Below are 17020 nucleotides of genomic sequence, written 5' to 3' on the forward strand. Positions count from 1 at the left end.
ATGCATACAGACATTTTGGAATTCACCCCTGGATTTCAAAAGTAGTTTCATTGTGCAAATTTCATCCCGATCGGAAGACATCGATTTCAAAAGTAGGTTCACTTGATATGAAATCACCCATATGTATTATACTAGATAAATACATTATAATATATTTTAGATATTGAATAAAAATATACATACTAGAAAAATGTATTAGAAAATATGTTATGTAGTTTGCAAATGTAACCTTTATCTTATGACATACTTAGAATCCCATAAACAAATTTTTTGAAAAACAAAATTCGGAATTTTAGGACATGAATTTCGAGACCCTAAATGTTTTTTTAAGTATGTAATACATTTGAATAATGATTAATATAAGACTAAGTTTATTAAAAATGTGACAGTTATATACACAAATACCATTTTCCCATTATGAATTTTATATATCGTCAATGCAAAAGGGCGTAACAACCAAAAAATTCAATATTGAGTTTTCAATGGATATTGGTAAAGCGCATCTCGTCTTCTCAAAGTTTTAGCTTTCTATTTTTAAAACTAACGACTTATTAAAGAAAGAAAATTATATTTGTAACCACAACACTTTTAATTTTGACGATATATTTTTAATCGTGCAATAGCTTATATTTAAGGAAAATCAAGAAGATTTTTTATGCTATATCCTTAGTTATTCAACATTATAGTGTAAACAATAAAGTTTTTTTTTATTGCTTCGAAAATGTCGATTTTTTTACAAACTAAGCGTCATATGCGGGAAGTTTCGCTTTACGTCTTCGTCAAAGCTGGCTGGTGGTTTTGACACGGAAGACAAAGATCGTTTGAAGACCAAAAATTGGAGGTATTACTCCATGAAGATTGATGTCAAAATCTGTGGGAGCAATTTCAAAACGTTTGCGAGCATGCGAATTGAAGCCGATAGACCTTGAAAGGAGATTTTGCATGTCCGAAACTATACGCTATAAAATGAAATCATTTTTGCACCGATTCATTACTTGCGATGAAAAATGGATCAATTACGCTAACCAGAACCGTAAGAGATCCGGAAAACCTGTAGAATCGAAACAAAAGCCAAATATCCATGGCGCTAAGGTAATGCTCCGTATTTGGTGGAACCGAAATACAGAAATCTGGTCAAACTATCCCAGGGAACCTGTACCGAACACAACTGATTCGTTTGAAGCGAGCATTGGCCAAAAAAACGCCCAGAATATGCGGCCGGACATGAAACCGTAATATTCCATCATGACAACGCTCGGCCACATGTTGCAATACCTGTTAAAAAGTATCTAGAATGAAGTGGTTGGGAAGTTTTGTCTCACCCACTTTATAGATTCGTTTTTGGCCTCAAAAGATGATGATGCCATAAAAACGGGAAAATGTCATAGCTATTGAATAAATTTATATTGTACAAATGTTTCAAAATAAAAGCTAAAAATTTAAAAAAATACCGCATTTTTAAGTCATACACCCATTATAAAATTTTTTAACAGTTCTAAACTAAAAAGTATTTCAAATTTCTGGGGGGTTACTCTCTATTGCGATGCGAAAGAAAAATGGTACAATTGGTACCCTTTATTGCGTTTTCGAATCGCACAAAAAATTAGTTTAAAATGTTTTTATTTACAAGTTTTGACATTTCATTTTGTCATTCTTCGCTATTGTTTATTTTGTGGTGCCAGTATTGCTTCTTTTTGGGAAAACGTTTGCGTAGACGATACAAAGTACAAAATTGTATTCTTAACGCATTTACCTTTCGCATCGAAATTGCTTTCGCATCGCAATAGAGAGTAACCCCCCTGGAATTCAAATTTTATCGAATTCAAAAGAGTATAGGAAATTTTAGTCTAATAAGAAGCCGAATCAAAAATCTTACAAAACTTCTAAACCAAGTCTAATTATATACGATAAATTCACACAGAATTATCAAAATTGTCTATTTTTCAACTTTTTTTTTAAATCGAATTTGACCGATATTCTGCGAAATCAAAAGTTATTGTGAAACAAATGAATACAATTTAATTTGATCAATTTGATAATGGAACCGATTTAGTTTCGAAATAAAATGTTTCTATTAAGAATAATTGGGAACAATGACTATGTTTTGGACTCCATACAAACTGGGCCAACCTAATATACATACATAGATTGTCTTGAGGTGGTGGTGAATAGTGTTAAGGGTTCATGTCTCTGCTATATAAAACTTTATGTTAAATTCTTGTACCTATATCTATATGTGATTGAATTTGAAAAAGTCTTATGTTTAAGACATTAATTTAATTTGGAGTGTATTTATTTAATTGCTATTATGTTTCTTTCTAGTGACGTTTGCTGTCTCATAACGAGTGCACCATACAATGGAAACTTTCCTCAAGACATTGGCTCATATTTGGGAACACATTTATACATATACATGCATATGTGTGTAATTTAGGTGCTACGTGCAAGTATCTATGGATGTATCTGTTTAACTTTTAGATGAATGATGTTTGAATGAATGAACAACTGAATGTATGAAGTAATGACTGAGACCTATTCCATGTAATTGTACTTATTATTACTTCAGTTGTTGTTGGTTTTATAGAATTTCTAATGGTGATGTTGTTGCTGCTGCTACTATTGGTGCCTTTGATTATATTGTATTTCTAATATTCGTGGATTCTAATTTCGGGTTCTTTTGTGCGTATGTGTGTGGATGTGTTTGTTCTCTGCAAACTGCGTATTGATAAAATGTTGATGGTTTTTATATTTATTTTGTTTTTGCTTTTTTTTCCTTTCCTTCTTGTTGTTATTTTTGTAGATCGTTGAATTGCTATTGCCATAGCCGCTGTACTTCTGCTGCTAGTTTCAAATATTTCCCATAGTTTTGTTATTTTTTCGGGGGTTCTTAGAAATAGTTAAACATAACTAAACGTCAGTATGTCAGTGTGCGTCATGCGTAGCATTTGTGTGCATTAGAAAACGGATAAAACGAGAAAAAAAAGAAAAATTTCCTAAAAAGACAAACACATTTTTCTAACAAACAATTAAGTGATAAAACCAAATATTTGATATTGAAAACAAAAACTGAAAAGAAAATATATTAACAGAGAGAATCTGTAGACAGCAAAGTATTGAAGATTAAAAGACAAAACAATAATAGTTTTTCAGTTTTTATTTATAACTCAAGATTAGGAAAACTAAAATAAAGAAATTTAAATCAACATGATCAATACGAATTCCAAAGCAACAAGCATGGAAAATGATAGTGGCAATCAAAGTCCCGTACAATCAACCAACAGTCATGATGACAACACTTTTGAATCGGGCACAATTGGATCATTAACAAGCCTTTCAATAGGTAAGTAAAGTACTATTAAGCTCTAAATAATATTGCATCAACAGGTCTCAGCATCTATACATACATAAAGATATAGATAGATTAATTTTTTTACAAAATTCCATGATATACAAACAAAAAAATACCAATAAGATCGTTCTCTATTCTTTCATAGTTGTGTGGGTTTTTTTATTGAAGAACAAAAACTATTGTTTTTTATAGATTCTGTAGAGAATGAAAACTCAAACAGCCAAATCTACTGTAAAATATTTAATAACATCCCTTAAATAATTATCCAGAAATAGAATCTACCAGTACACACTCTCTCAATTATTATAATTGTATAAAATCTGCTTAGGAAAACCATTCTTCTTTGTATTATTTTTTTATTTGTATCTACAATAGTTAACAAAGTAATGATAGTGTATATTTCTATATAAGAGAGCAAATATATTCATATAAGAGTGGATACAGTATAAGTGAAATGTTAATTTAAACAAATTAAATTAAATATTTTTAACTTAAAAATAATATTTTAACTTAAATGTATGTTTCTCTAATAAAAAGTAATAAGAGGGGAAATATTGTTTCAACATTAAGCAATAAATTTTTATTATGAATGTTAGAGTGACCCCTACTTCTTGCGTTTTAATATCTCTTTGTTCTATTAAAATTTTCATTTTATACCCTGCACCACCATAGTGGTGAACGCCCAAAAAAATTAGTCTAACACGCACTTTAAAGTCGGCCGGACTTGACCGACCATTTTGCTGATGTTCAACTGTGATGTGAACCCGTAGTCCAAATTTTATTACAAAATCAAACGATCAAAACCAATTTTTTAAGGCCGAAACCGAACCAAACTTAATATTTGATCTAATCAGAAACTTACGGAGAGCTTTTATTTTATTATACCCTTCACCTTCGTGAGAAGGGTATATATAAGTTTGTCATTCCGTTTGTAATTTCCACAATATAATTTTCCTACCCTATAAAGTATATATATTCTGGATCCTTATAGATAGCGGAGTCGATTAAGTCATGTCTGTCTGTTGAAATCAACTTTCCGAAGCCCCCAAATAACTTACATACACGATTCATACATCAATATCTTCGGCTCGGTTGCTTTTTAAAATCTCAGCCACAAATGGCTGAGATATAAGAAAAACACCAGGACAACCTCGATGTTTGACCTATTTTTGACCTATATCTGGATTACTAAGTCATTAATATAGACAATATGGATATCTAATGATAGATATTTCAATGACCTTTGCAACGACGTATATAAGACCATAGTAAGTTGGACCTACAATAGGTCAAAATAGGAAATAATATTTTTAATCCGAATTTTTTTTTTCACCAAAAACAATTCATCCGAATTGTTTTTTAATTATTTATTTTACTTTTTTGTTTAATTCCATCTTGTTTATTTTTCCTTCTTAAAATATTCGAAAAAATTTTGTCTAAAAACCGAGCACAGGGGCAAAATCCAAATTTTTATCAAAACCGAAAATTAATAATCGGTCGAACTCTCCTTCGAAATGGAAAATGTTATAGCAATTTTGCAGATCTATTAAAGTTTACGGTGTACAAATTTGAGGACTTTCGTCATTCGAGCCCAATATTTTGTTCTTTTAAACTTGAAAAATATTTGAAAAAATTAATTATTTTTCAAACAAAAACATATACGTTTCCTTTTTACTGGAAAATGCTATTGATATAAAGTAAAATACAACTGTAATTCAATTGATTAACTATAATTCAAGGCTTGAATTACACTTGTTTTTAGCCAACTATGTAGTGACTTTGACAACGGGAATTGAAGACAGTCAGTATTTAAACACCTTAAGACTAAATCTAAATGATATTGGAAGAAAAGAACTTCCAAAGAAGCAAAAAAGGAATATTTAAAATAATTTAGTACATAAAGCATTGTTTACTTAAAGAAAATAAAGAAAAGTGCAAGTTAATATTTATTGTTCTACCATAAATTTAATCGTATTTATTAGCAATTATGAATACGCAAAAAAAAACTAGTTAAATATCTTTATCTATCTTCTATATATATAAAAATTAAATGGTCCATGTAGTAATGGCATCACGTGAGAACGACTGCAGCGATTTGGCTGATTTTTTTTTATTCGATTCGAAATTTTCAGGAGATGGTTTGTAAAGAAAAAAAATTTAAAAAATTCCGCGTAAAACTCGGAAATTTTTTTTTAGTCCAGTTAACTGTTATAAAAAAAGCACCCTAAAGTATGCAGTACAAATTTAGATCTTTTATTTGCAAATAAATAAGAACAGGCATGTGTATGTGGGTTGGAGAAATTTGAAGAACTAACATTAGTAAATGCTACCGGGCGAAGCCGGGGCGGTCAACTAGTTTCTAATAAAAATTCAAGATTGATGTTACTCATTAACTTTTGCACAACTTTTCGGTCCTCCTGTGCTGCATATTTATTCCAAGCAGATAACATTATTTAATGTCGATAATAATAGCGCTTCCATTTTTCTTTAATTTAGCTTTGACAAAATAGCCCAATATTTTCAATTGGACGAAGTTGGGGACCATAGGTGGGTTCATATGTTTTGGAATTACATCGACTTTGCTGCGTCGATACCAGTCCACGACTGGTTTTAGTCGCGATCATTATCAGATAAACCAGAATTTTGTTTAATACAACGAACTATTTTCGTTGTAAGGTCTTGGTCTCGTGTGCTAACTTTTTTGATTTCGTTTTTCTTACCATCCATGCTTATGGTTCCTCTGTAACGTTTTACAACATCATTCATATTACCTTTTGGGAGCTTTAGTTTTTTGGAGTTATACGAGAATACAAAATAAATATTATAGTAAGAATTGTGCTAAATTTCCCAATTCCTGATAAATTCACCGACATTTATTGTTGGGGGATAAGCTAGTTCCTATGCGCATTTCACTGGTTGCTTAGGCCAGATCATCAGGAAACCTTTTCCCAAAAAGGCTTTAGAAAAACTAAAGATATTATACAAATCAAGCTATAGAGTGAATGAGAATTACAGACACTCAAGCTTTATTTGTAAAAATATCAAACTTAAACAAAACACCAACAATAAACAGTGAGTTTATCTTTTCTTACAATTGGTTGGCTTTTTTCCGACTCAAACTGTAGTTTCTATTTTGATTTTCTATTGCTCGCCACGTGTACAAAAATTAATATATTAATTTGAAATCTTGACAAAATAACGGCTGGTTTGTTTAGAAAGTCATGCCAAAAGACAACAAAACAAAAATGTTGCCACTAGTTTTTTTGTAAAAAGCTTCTACAGTGCGACCGGATTTTATGTGAACAATGCTTTATAATGTTCAATAACTAAGTGAGAATAAATGGCAGATATGTACCCTTCAAAATGACATATAGTAAGTTATTAAAAACAAAAACCTCGTTCAAAAGATACGCCATCTATTGTAAATCCCGAATTTTTAAGTCATACACCCAATATATATTTCAACTACTTTTCGATGTCAGAACATGGCCGATAATATGACGCTGTTCAATTCTGAGAAGATTGTAGCGGGCGCCGAATATATATTCCTTCCGCTATGTGTCTAAATAATTAACGTTTTTTTTGTATTCATTGGAATTCCTATGATTAAAATAAATATCCTTTCTTAGAAATTTATATGAACTCGAGCCTATACAATTAATTTATTCTGCATTTTTAGTAAAGATCCCTAAAGCTCTCTCAAAGGAGCAATCATATTGACCCACCTTAACTATAAGTATTTTACCAATTCAAAAGTAAATATCACTAATTAATTTCATATTCACACAATCTAAACCATAGTAGAAAAATAGAAGGTAGTTTCATTCTCTCTTTATTTTTTAAAATTCTACGTCTGACACGCTTAAGGATTTTGACGTTTTCGTTAAAATAGTAATGCCATATCAATTTCAAATTTTCCCTTTGGGAAAAATAATTTTCATTAATTTGAAAATTATTTAAAAAAATAGAAAAAATATTTACCCAACAACAACAACAGTTTATGGATATATGTAAAGCTTGCGAAGAAGATTTGCCAAAACAGCCAATGGTGTGCTCCGACCATTTAGTTAAAAGTAATATTTCAGTTAAAACAAAGCGTGTGAGATTGGATATGAATGCTGTCCCAATGAACACAAGGTAACTTCAAAATACTATTTATTATGTAAACATATTTTGGGATATATATCACCGATTATTACCGATCATAATCCATTAACTATGCACACTGGAGTAGAATCGAAATTATTTGAAAATAAATCTCGTATTTCTAAACGGCGTACCCAAGGAATATTCGAGTTTAAGATTTGAAAATGAGCCCCACAAATACTTCAATGGCGGCGCTATGGGACCCAAAGTAGGGCACCTTCGACATGTAAATTTGTTAAACGCGTGCCATTTTTTGTTTTCCATCCGATTTCAAAGACTTTTTATATTTTCTGAGAGTGCTCGGCTAGATCTTGAAAATACATTCTTCCGTGTGCTACTTGTCTCTTATAATTAAACCTCCATTTAAAAGATATAAAATATTTACATAGTAATAAAAAAATGAAGAAAATGCATACATATAAAAATAGTCAACGTGTTTTAATAAGTAATCGAACGTTAGGAATTGAATCAATAACTCCCAACACAACATAATACATTTTTATTTAAATAATAAATTAAATTACACATTTTTTGTAAAAAAATTCTCGAAAATCATAATCATTTTTTGGAATGTGGCAACGCTTTTTATAATGCTCACAAAAAAAGGAAACTTCAAAAAACCTTATTTTTAAAAAAAAAATTTTGATTGAAACTACCTTCTATATTTTTATCATGATCTAAACTATAATGTGTAAACAAAAACTCATAAACTTTCATCAGGAGAGGAACTAAGATGGCTACAACTTATATCTCTAAATCATCATAAGTATGATCATTTTAAGATTTCTTTAATGAAATAAACAACCAAGGGACAAACAAAACTTAACGCAACTATTTTACTGCTCAAACAAAATTAAATAGAAGAAAGAAAATATAATCGAAACGAAACAGATTCCCACCAAAAGTCTCCCAAAAGAATACGTTGAGATGTGCGTGCTGCGTATTTCTTTGACACACAAACTGGTTTTCTATTACTAATCCCAAAACTATGAAAGCAATAAACTAGAAAAAGCTTACGTATGTATGTAAAATTAAAAAAATAAAATTGGAACAAACACGTTTTTCAACAAGCTTTCAACCACTGATCGATCTATGGGTAAGAAGCTGGTTAATTAAAACAAATAAAAATGTGTATATGCCCCCATGTATGTATATGTGTGCAAGTTTATGTGATCGTCTGTGTTTAAGGATTTCTTCTTTTATTTTCTCAAAGAAGGAAAGATTTCAATCAAATAGTTGAAGTTTTCTATTTTCTATAGCCATTGTTAGAGGAAGCACATTCATACATATGTATATGTGTATGTACTTGAATTAGTGAGTTTCCCAAAAATAAAAAAACAACAACAAAACAAAAAATAATATTATCTGTTCACAAACACATGGAAATATACAACAACCACATTCCATCTGCAACGCATTCCATTCATACTCGCATTCAAATTTAAATGTATTCAATTCAATTCAATTCACTAAAAACGTTCTCGTAATTTGTTATTTATCGGGGACACTGTTGAATGAGGCAATCGCATTTTGATAACGACGCCACTTACGATCTCTATACATTTATGTATGTATGTGAGTGTATATGTATTTGTTAGTACAACTAGTATGTGTGTGTTTGTGCATGAGAGATGGATGATTAATCCCAGCAAACACAACTATATTAATCTTAATAATACAAGTTAAATTGAAGGGCTTCTGATATCAAAATGCGTATCCCAGAGAGATTGTTCTGCTTCGATCGAAACAAATATTAGTCGGACGGGGCACGGTCTGGACTATAAAGAGGTTTGTCAAAACATCCCACCACTTCATTCTAAATAGTTTTAAACAGGTATTCCAGCATGTGGCCGAGTGTTGTCATAATGGAATATTACAGTTTCATGTCTGGCCGTATATTCTGGGCGTTTTTCGGCCAATGCTCGTTCCCAGTCTGGCCAGATTTCAGCAGTTCAAAATAGACAGGACCTTTTTGGTCCCACCAAATACAGAAAATTACCTTAGCGCCATGAATAATTGCCTTTGGTGTCGATTCGGCTGGTTGGCTGGACTTTACGTACGATCTCTTACGTATCGGGTTATTGTAATGGATCCATTTTTCATTGCAAGTGGTGATTCGATGCAAAAATGATTTTCTTTTATGACATTCAAACATCTTTTCGGACATGCAAAACCGTCTTTCAAGGTTTCTCGGCTTCAATTCGTGTGATACCCAATGTCCCTGCTTTTGAATGAATCCTGCTGCAAACATTTTGGAATTGCTGATTGAGTAGCTCCCAATGATTTTGCAAGCTCTTGTTGAGTTTTACATAATATATGTAAAATGCATATGACGCATTGTTGGCACAAAATTCGAAATTTTCGAAGCAAAAAAAAATTTTTTTGTTTCAATAACTAAGTGAAAACAAACAAGTAAAAAAGTATGGTCGGGTCGGGTAAATGAGCAAAAACATTATTCTTTTAAAATTTCAATAATTTATATTCGTGAGTGATTTTCAGAAGTGGGCCTTATATGGAAGCTATGACTAATTATGGACCGATCACCATGAAATTAGGTCGTGTGATTTATGTCTATATGAAATTTTTTTTTGTTGAATTTTTAGAAGATTTATTCGGAACCAAGTCTTATTTGGAAGCTATGACTAATTATGGACCGATCACAATAAAATTAACCCCCAAGATATTAGAATCCATCTTTTTCTCAGAAGAACAATTATAATTTTAGAAGTTAACTGTTTATTTTTTTTTCTTCTTGGACCAGCAATCATGGGATGACCCCTACTCATGCATTGTGTTGGAACTAGGAAAATAGGTTATGGGAGGGAGGGTAGAGGGAGTAGTGTTTGTGGACATTAGATTTGAACTTTCCTATATTGAAAATGCCAGGAAACGCTTCAGCGGGAAGTTTGTTCCACATACGTACAGTACGACTAAAGAACGAATTTTCTCTGTAGTGTGTTGTGCGGTCCACTGGCCAATCGACCACAAAGGGATGTGTTCTTGATGAAAAACGTGTATTACGTAAAAATCTGCAGGTATCAGGAACAAGTTCCCTAATTTCATCAGAACACATTCAATTGTAGTATCGATAGAACGGTGAAACGCAGCCCACATTGCGACGGTGCTCCAGCGAATCAATAGAGTTGGATACCCTACTGTCACCGATAATCATCTTCGCCCTCTCCTGTACGCGGTCGAGAAGCTCCAAAATAGACTTTGAAGCACCGGCCCATACATGGGAGTTGTATTCCATTTTCGGTCGGATATATGTGGTGTAAATAGTGAGGAGATCAGATGGAGTGAAGTAATTCCTACGCCGTTTCAGAAATCCGAGACACTTGAATGCTTCTTTCGACACTTGAAAAATGTGTTTAGACCAGCGGACATCACATTGTATTCTCATGCCCAGAACATTAAGAGTGTCTGATTCCACAATATTTACACCACCCATAAATACAGATGAAGCTACATGGTCTGTCGTTCGTTTATGTGTCAACATGCAACACTGAGTCTTGCGAGCGTTGAAAGCGACCCTATTCGCACAACACCAATCAGAGATTGTCAGAAGGTCCCGATTAAGGGAATCATTCATATTTTGCCTCATTGCCCAATCTCCGACAGGCTTGGTCTGTAACTGAATGAATATGAATGGCAAATGTTGCTGTCATCTGCAAAAGAATAGATAGGGTTGGAAGTTTGACGTAGAAGGTCATTTAGAAAATTAAGAAATAGAGTAGGAGAGAGAACGGTGCCTTGCGGTACCCCTGAATTTATCTTGAACTCGTTTGATGAGATCCCATCTATAAAAACTCGTATAGTGCGATCTCTGTTTACTGTTTACTTGATAGTATAATTTAAAGAGTTAAATCTGTGAATGAATAATTGCTGTTTTGTGTAAAGCTGCCCACACACGGGTGATTTGTGAGTGCGATTTGTTCGTGTTTCACTTGTTAATGGGGCTGTGCGCGCACAAAATCACAAGTAATTGAAAATTTTCAATCACAAATCAGGCGAACAAATCATTCCGTGTGTGGCCAGCTTAAGAATTCAATTTATACCTTGACTAAACCCATCAAAAATATGTTAATAAAAATAATATACTGATTTTGTGGCCTATCATGTTTTTGCACTTAACCCTTAATTTTATTTATTTTTTTTCGTTAGATAATATTAGAGGAAGTTTTTGATATAAATAAATCTATATTCGATGTGAAAGTTGAGTGTTTGCTGGGACAAAACGTTTAATATGTGTGTAGAATGTGTGTTTTCCAAACGTGAGAATATGTTGTTGCGTAGTCATTCAGACGATAAAGAAAGAAAGCTATAAAAGCAGTGTAATCAAAATAAAACAAACAAAACAAATAAGAAAAGAAAATAAATGAAAAAAAACACTAAAATGAAAACAAAAAATACATATTTTAAGACAACCAACAAAAAACTAAACTTGTAGTAAATACGAATGAGGGAAAAACTTCAAAATTGAATTCATTCATTCATTGTGACGTATAATGTAGACAGAAGTTTAAAATGATAAATTATATAAACTGCCAGAGGAAAGTTAATTAAAACAGAACTAGTTACGTGACTAGTTCCTTGATTATATAGTTCTAATAATTAATGGTTTATTATGATGTAAATTTATACTTATTAGACTTTATGTAACATTTCACTTATTGTTCTAGTCAAATAATTTGTATTTTGGAAAAAAAAAATGTTTGAACTAGAACTAGTTCCTACCTCCTACAATACAATGGAAACTTTTCAAAATATTCAATTAATAGGTTACAATCCACACAGTTTCGAAAGAAATTTGTATTTTTTAGTATTAAATTTATAGTTTTATTTACAAAATAAAAAATACTTGAAATTTTTTCAAGATGATTTGAATAGGAGACAACACGAAAGTACTTACTATTATTTTTTTAAAATATTACACACTCTGAATGGAACATACCAAATTATTTTTCAGATACTCTTATTTTTGCAAAATCTATTCCACTCCATAGGCGTACAAATGTCAAGTACGATGACATGGAATTGCCCATATATAAAAGACGAAAATAGAAACATAATTAAATTCTGAAAAAACGAACTAAAAATTATTCATTATTATGGTATTGACAAAACAATGGAAACTTACGTTTCATTTTTACAAACATTTTCTGGCACTTTTAGTCAGTCACTCGGTACTTTCTTGGATATCCCTTTTATTACTGCTTCACAATGACGATTCATTGGACCAATTACAGAATCAATCGTCTCCTTTGAAATATTTTGCCATTCCCTCATAACCTCACCTGATAAAGCTTCCTTCGTTTTATATTGTGTGTATGACTTAAACATGCAGGATTTACAATAAATGGCTATCTTTTGAATGTGTTTTTTATTTTTAATAACTTATATGTCATTTTGAAGGGTACATATCTGTCTGTCATTTATTCTCACTAAGTTATTGAACATTATTGTGTAAACAACAAAGTTTTTTTGCTTCGAATTTGTACCAACGCATCGTCATATGCGGCAAGTTTTGCTTAACTTCTTTAATTTGAAAAAAAGTTCCGCTGAAGCACACCGATTGCTCATCAAACCTTATGGTGAATGTGCTCCATCGTTTTCAACGTGCGAGAGATGGTTTGTGCGGTTCAGAAGTGGTGATTTTGACACGAAACACAAAGATCCCCCAGGACAGCCAAAAATGTTTGAAGACCAAGAATTGGAGGCATTACTCCATGAAGATTGTTGTAAACCTCAACAAGTTCATAACAAAACGTTTGCGAGTAGCAGGATTCATCCAAAAGAAGGGAAATTGGGTACCATACGAATTGAAGCCGAGAGAAAATGAAAGACGATTTATCATGTCCGAAATGATACTTGAACGTTATAAAAGAATTTGGTAATTTTAACCTGTAGATATTGATTTGAAATCAATGTCAAGTTACCGTTTAGGTAAATTAATCTACTGGTTATTTTACACCGTAGATACTTATTTGTTGAAATTACAGGCATAAGTCGGGTAAACTAGCCTAATGGACACCAAAGCCAAGTATCCACGGTGCTAAGGTAATACTCTGTATTTGGCGGGACCAAAAGTGTCATATCTATTATGAGCTGCTGAAAGCTGACCAGACCATCACAGGGAAACTGTACCGAAATATGCCGCCATGCATGAAACCGTAATATTCCATTACGACAATACTCGGCCAATACCTATTTAAAAGTATTTAGAATGAAGTGGTTGGGAAGTTTTGCCTCACCCGATTTATAGTACATACCGTGCACCGTCCGACTACAATTTGTTTCGATCGATGCAGAACGCTCTCTCAGGGATACGCTACACTTTGGAACAGAATATCCGATAATGGCTTGATTCGTTCTTGGCCTCAAAAGATGAGCAGTTCTTTTGGCTCGGAATCCATATATTGTCAGAAAGATGGGAAAAGGTCATATATAACAATGACCAATACTTTGAATAATTTTATATTGTATAAATGTTTCTAAAGGTATTTATAGACGGCAATAGTGAGTATTAATATTTGTCAAAAACTCAAGTATCATAATACAATTTCATCGTCTAAACAAAATTTGTATTAGATTTTCAATAAATACGAATGATTTTTTTTTTGATTTACGGTCGGTATTCAAAATTTGTTTAAAACAATTCAAAAACTTTATATTTTCATATGTATCGGGTATGTTTTTTAAATACAAATAAAGCAAACAAAAATGTCAAGAAAATGTAAAATAAAAATAAAGTTTTCCGAAGAATATCAATCAACAAAGAAATAAAATATTTGTAATACTATCGTGTTAACAATAAAGGTTTTTTCGAAACGATTTTTTGAAATACCGAATGATTTCAATAATATTTTAAATTTGAAAAGTGTTAATACTGAGTATTGCCGTCTATAAATACCTTAAATATAAGCTAAAAATTAGAACAGAATCGAAATATTTATTGGAACAAAATTTCAACAGAATTTTTATAATTGTCATATGTTTGCCGGAAGTCTTTCAAGAATTTTCGAATTATTAAAAGTTCTATTTATTTTTAAAAAGAAGTAATAGCTGCCTAGAAATCTATGCTTATCATGGTTACCTTATCTTTTCCACATGTCAAATTAACTGTTTGCAGTAATTAGTTTCACATTGTAGTTTTCTTGAATTTTTGGTAAGGCAGTATTCGATAATGCAGTGAAACAGTAAAATTGAACAAATAATATACATAGTTGTATGCAAAAAACTAAATATATAGTCCGATCTATAGTCTCATGTATAGTCTAGCCTGTATTATCATCACTAGTCTGCTCTATATTCTAGTCTATTGTCTAGCCTCACATATGTATGTATGTATATGAGAAGACGCAGAAAAAAAGGTACTTTTTTGAAAATTTAAAAATTTTTGGGAAATTGATTTTTTCTAGTAATATTTCAACCCAAATTTATAAAAATACCAAAAAATCAATTTGTAAAAAAATTCGAAAAAGTACCTTTTGTTCTGCGGCTCCTCATATAATCTTGTTTATATTATCATCTATAGTCTTATATAATTCTCGGCCCTTATTAATTACAATCCCTTAAACCACTAATATTTATCTGTTAAATTTCAGATCCGCAAGAAATCGAAGGAGTTCATTATGGCAAATGCAAATGGTTTAATGTGGCCAAAGGTTGGGGTTTTATAACACCCAACAATGGTGGTCCCGAAGTGTTTGTCCATCAGGTACGTAAAATACACACATTTGTATATAAATGGTTAATGTTTAATCCAAACTTTATTTACCCTTAGAGTGTTATACAAATGATCGGATTTCGATCGTTGGCAGAACAAGAAGATGTTGAATATGAATGTCACATGACAAAAAGAGGACTTGAGGCCACACGAGTTTCTGGTAGACAAGGTGAGTTTAACTAAACATACTTTCAATATATGATGACACTTATTTCTTTTATATTTAAAGGAAATGATTGTCATGGCAGCACTTTTCGGCCGCGCTTCAAAAAAAGTAATCGCCGTTTACGCTGCTACAATTGTGGTAAATTTGCTAACCATCTGGCTTCGAAATGCAAATTAGAACCGCAGCCTAAACGTTGTCATTTGTGTCAACAGGAGGATCACTTGTTTGCTACATGTCCCTCCTCAAAACAAGTATGTTTAATGGGAGATTTGTATCTCCTTTGAACATCTTATTAATCTCTATATTTTATTAAATATATTTACAGAATTCCAGAAATGACTCCCAGCCCCATACCACCAATGATGAACATTCCTTTGCCAGTGAACATGACATCAATAATCTGCCAGATTTAACTGATGAATCCAGATAACATCATGTGCAAACGAAATTATATAGAGGACAATTGAAATTTAGTACAACTTTTGGCAATTCTTTTTCTGTGTGGTCAAATTCCATTTTAACATAAAATAATGAGGCTATCTTTATTACAACGTACAATTTAGTTAAGAATTTATAATAGTTTTAGTAAGACAAGAAATTCGTTTCAAAATAGAAATTATAGTTTATGGAAACTTATAAATATTTCTAAAGCTCAGCAGTTAAGAATATTAAGAATAACTTAATGTTTCATAACTATAAAATTATTGAATTATTACCTCTCTATACAGCCAAACTTCAACCTCCTAGTTAAGTTTGCTAAATATAAATTTATGTAAGAGTTTTTTTTCTTTTTTTTTTTGCAAATAAATTAGTTTTAGTAAATAAATTATTTTTACTTAATAATAGTATTTTTCTTTAAATTTATATTTTAAAGTTTATTTTGAAATGAAAAGAGATTTAAACTTTTTTCATTTACAAAACAACTTCCCATTAAATACAGTTTGTATTCTGTGTTAAAAGTCTTAACAGAAAAAGTTTTTAAAAAGAACTCTATTTGTTTTAAGTTTCATATTCATATGTACGTTTGCACAAACAAAAATGAATTAAAGAAGTTGAAGTTATTTTTTCCATTTTTTTTTTAGTTTTTTGTTGCTCAAATCCATTTCTATCCATTATGTTTTTCTTTTCTTTGTGTGTCGAGTGTCATACTGAGAAAAGAAATCATTTTGTTTAGTATTTTTATGTTTAGAGCTTTTTACAACTTTTACTGCAATTTATTGAATTTATTGACATGTCTATACAAACACTTGGAATATTGTATTTGAGTTAGAACTTCTTTTTTAATAAAAAAAAAATAAAATAAAAGTTAAATGTATGATTATTTTTTGTATGAGTTTAATAACTTCTGAAGCATTTGAAGCAATATACATAAATATTTGAAAGTAATTTGATAAAAATACGAATATCACTCAGAATCACTTTCTGAGTCGAATAAACGATGTCCGTCCGTCCGTCTGTCTGTCTGGCTGACAGTCCAAGGACGAAGCCTATTGAAACTGACTGAAATCGGTCCATTACACTTAACCCCCATACAAATGTCCTCCCGAAATAGAACTTTATCGGTCATAAATGTTTAATTTATATGGGTATCTACTAGAGTATTGGAATTATTCGATTTTTCTCTTGTTCG

The 17020-nt window shown here is 31.4% G+C and overlaps 1 protein-coding gene across 1 annotated transcript; it reads left to right on the forward strand.

Annotated features, from left to right (window-relative positions):
* Positions 1 to 3204: 3204 nt before the first annotated feature.
* lin-28 lies at positions 3205 to 15820 on the forward strand. The gene is made up of 5 exons (XM_065503993.1): positions 3205 to 3340; positions 15103 to 15215; positions 15282 to 15393; positions 15454 to 15641; positions 15716 to 15820. The coding sequence occupies exons 1-5, from the start codon at positions 3205 to 3207 to the stop codon at positions 15818 to 15820; spliced, it is 654 nt and encodes a 217-aa protein (XP_065360065.1).
* Positions 15821 to 17020: the final 1200 nt, after the last annotated feature.

The sequence above is a fragment of the Calliphora vicina genome, chromosome 3 (assembly GCF_958450345.1).
Source record: "Calliphora vicina chromosome 3, idCalVici1.1, whole genome shotgun sequence".
NCBI classification, from domain to species: Eukaryota; Metazoa; Arthropoda; class Insecta; order Diptera; family Calliphoridae; genus Calliphora; species Calliphora vicina.

Excerpts from the sequence above, each read along its gene's own strand:
- lin-28 (XM_065503993.1), top strand. The coding sequence starts at position 3,205 with ATGATCAATACGAATTCCAAAGCAACAAGCATGGAAAATGATAGTGGC. Across the intron at positions 3,341-15,102 it reads ATTAACAAGCCTTTCAATAG|ATCCGCAAGAAATCGAAGGA; the intron begins GTAAGTAAAGTA and ends GTTAAATTTCAG. Across the intron at positions 15,394-15,453 it reads ACGAGTTTCTGGTAGACAAG|GAAATGATTGTCATGGCAGC; the intron begins GTGAGTTTAACT and ends TTATATTTAAAG.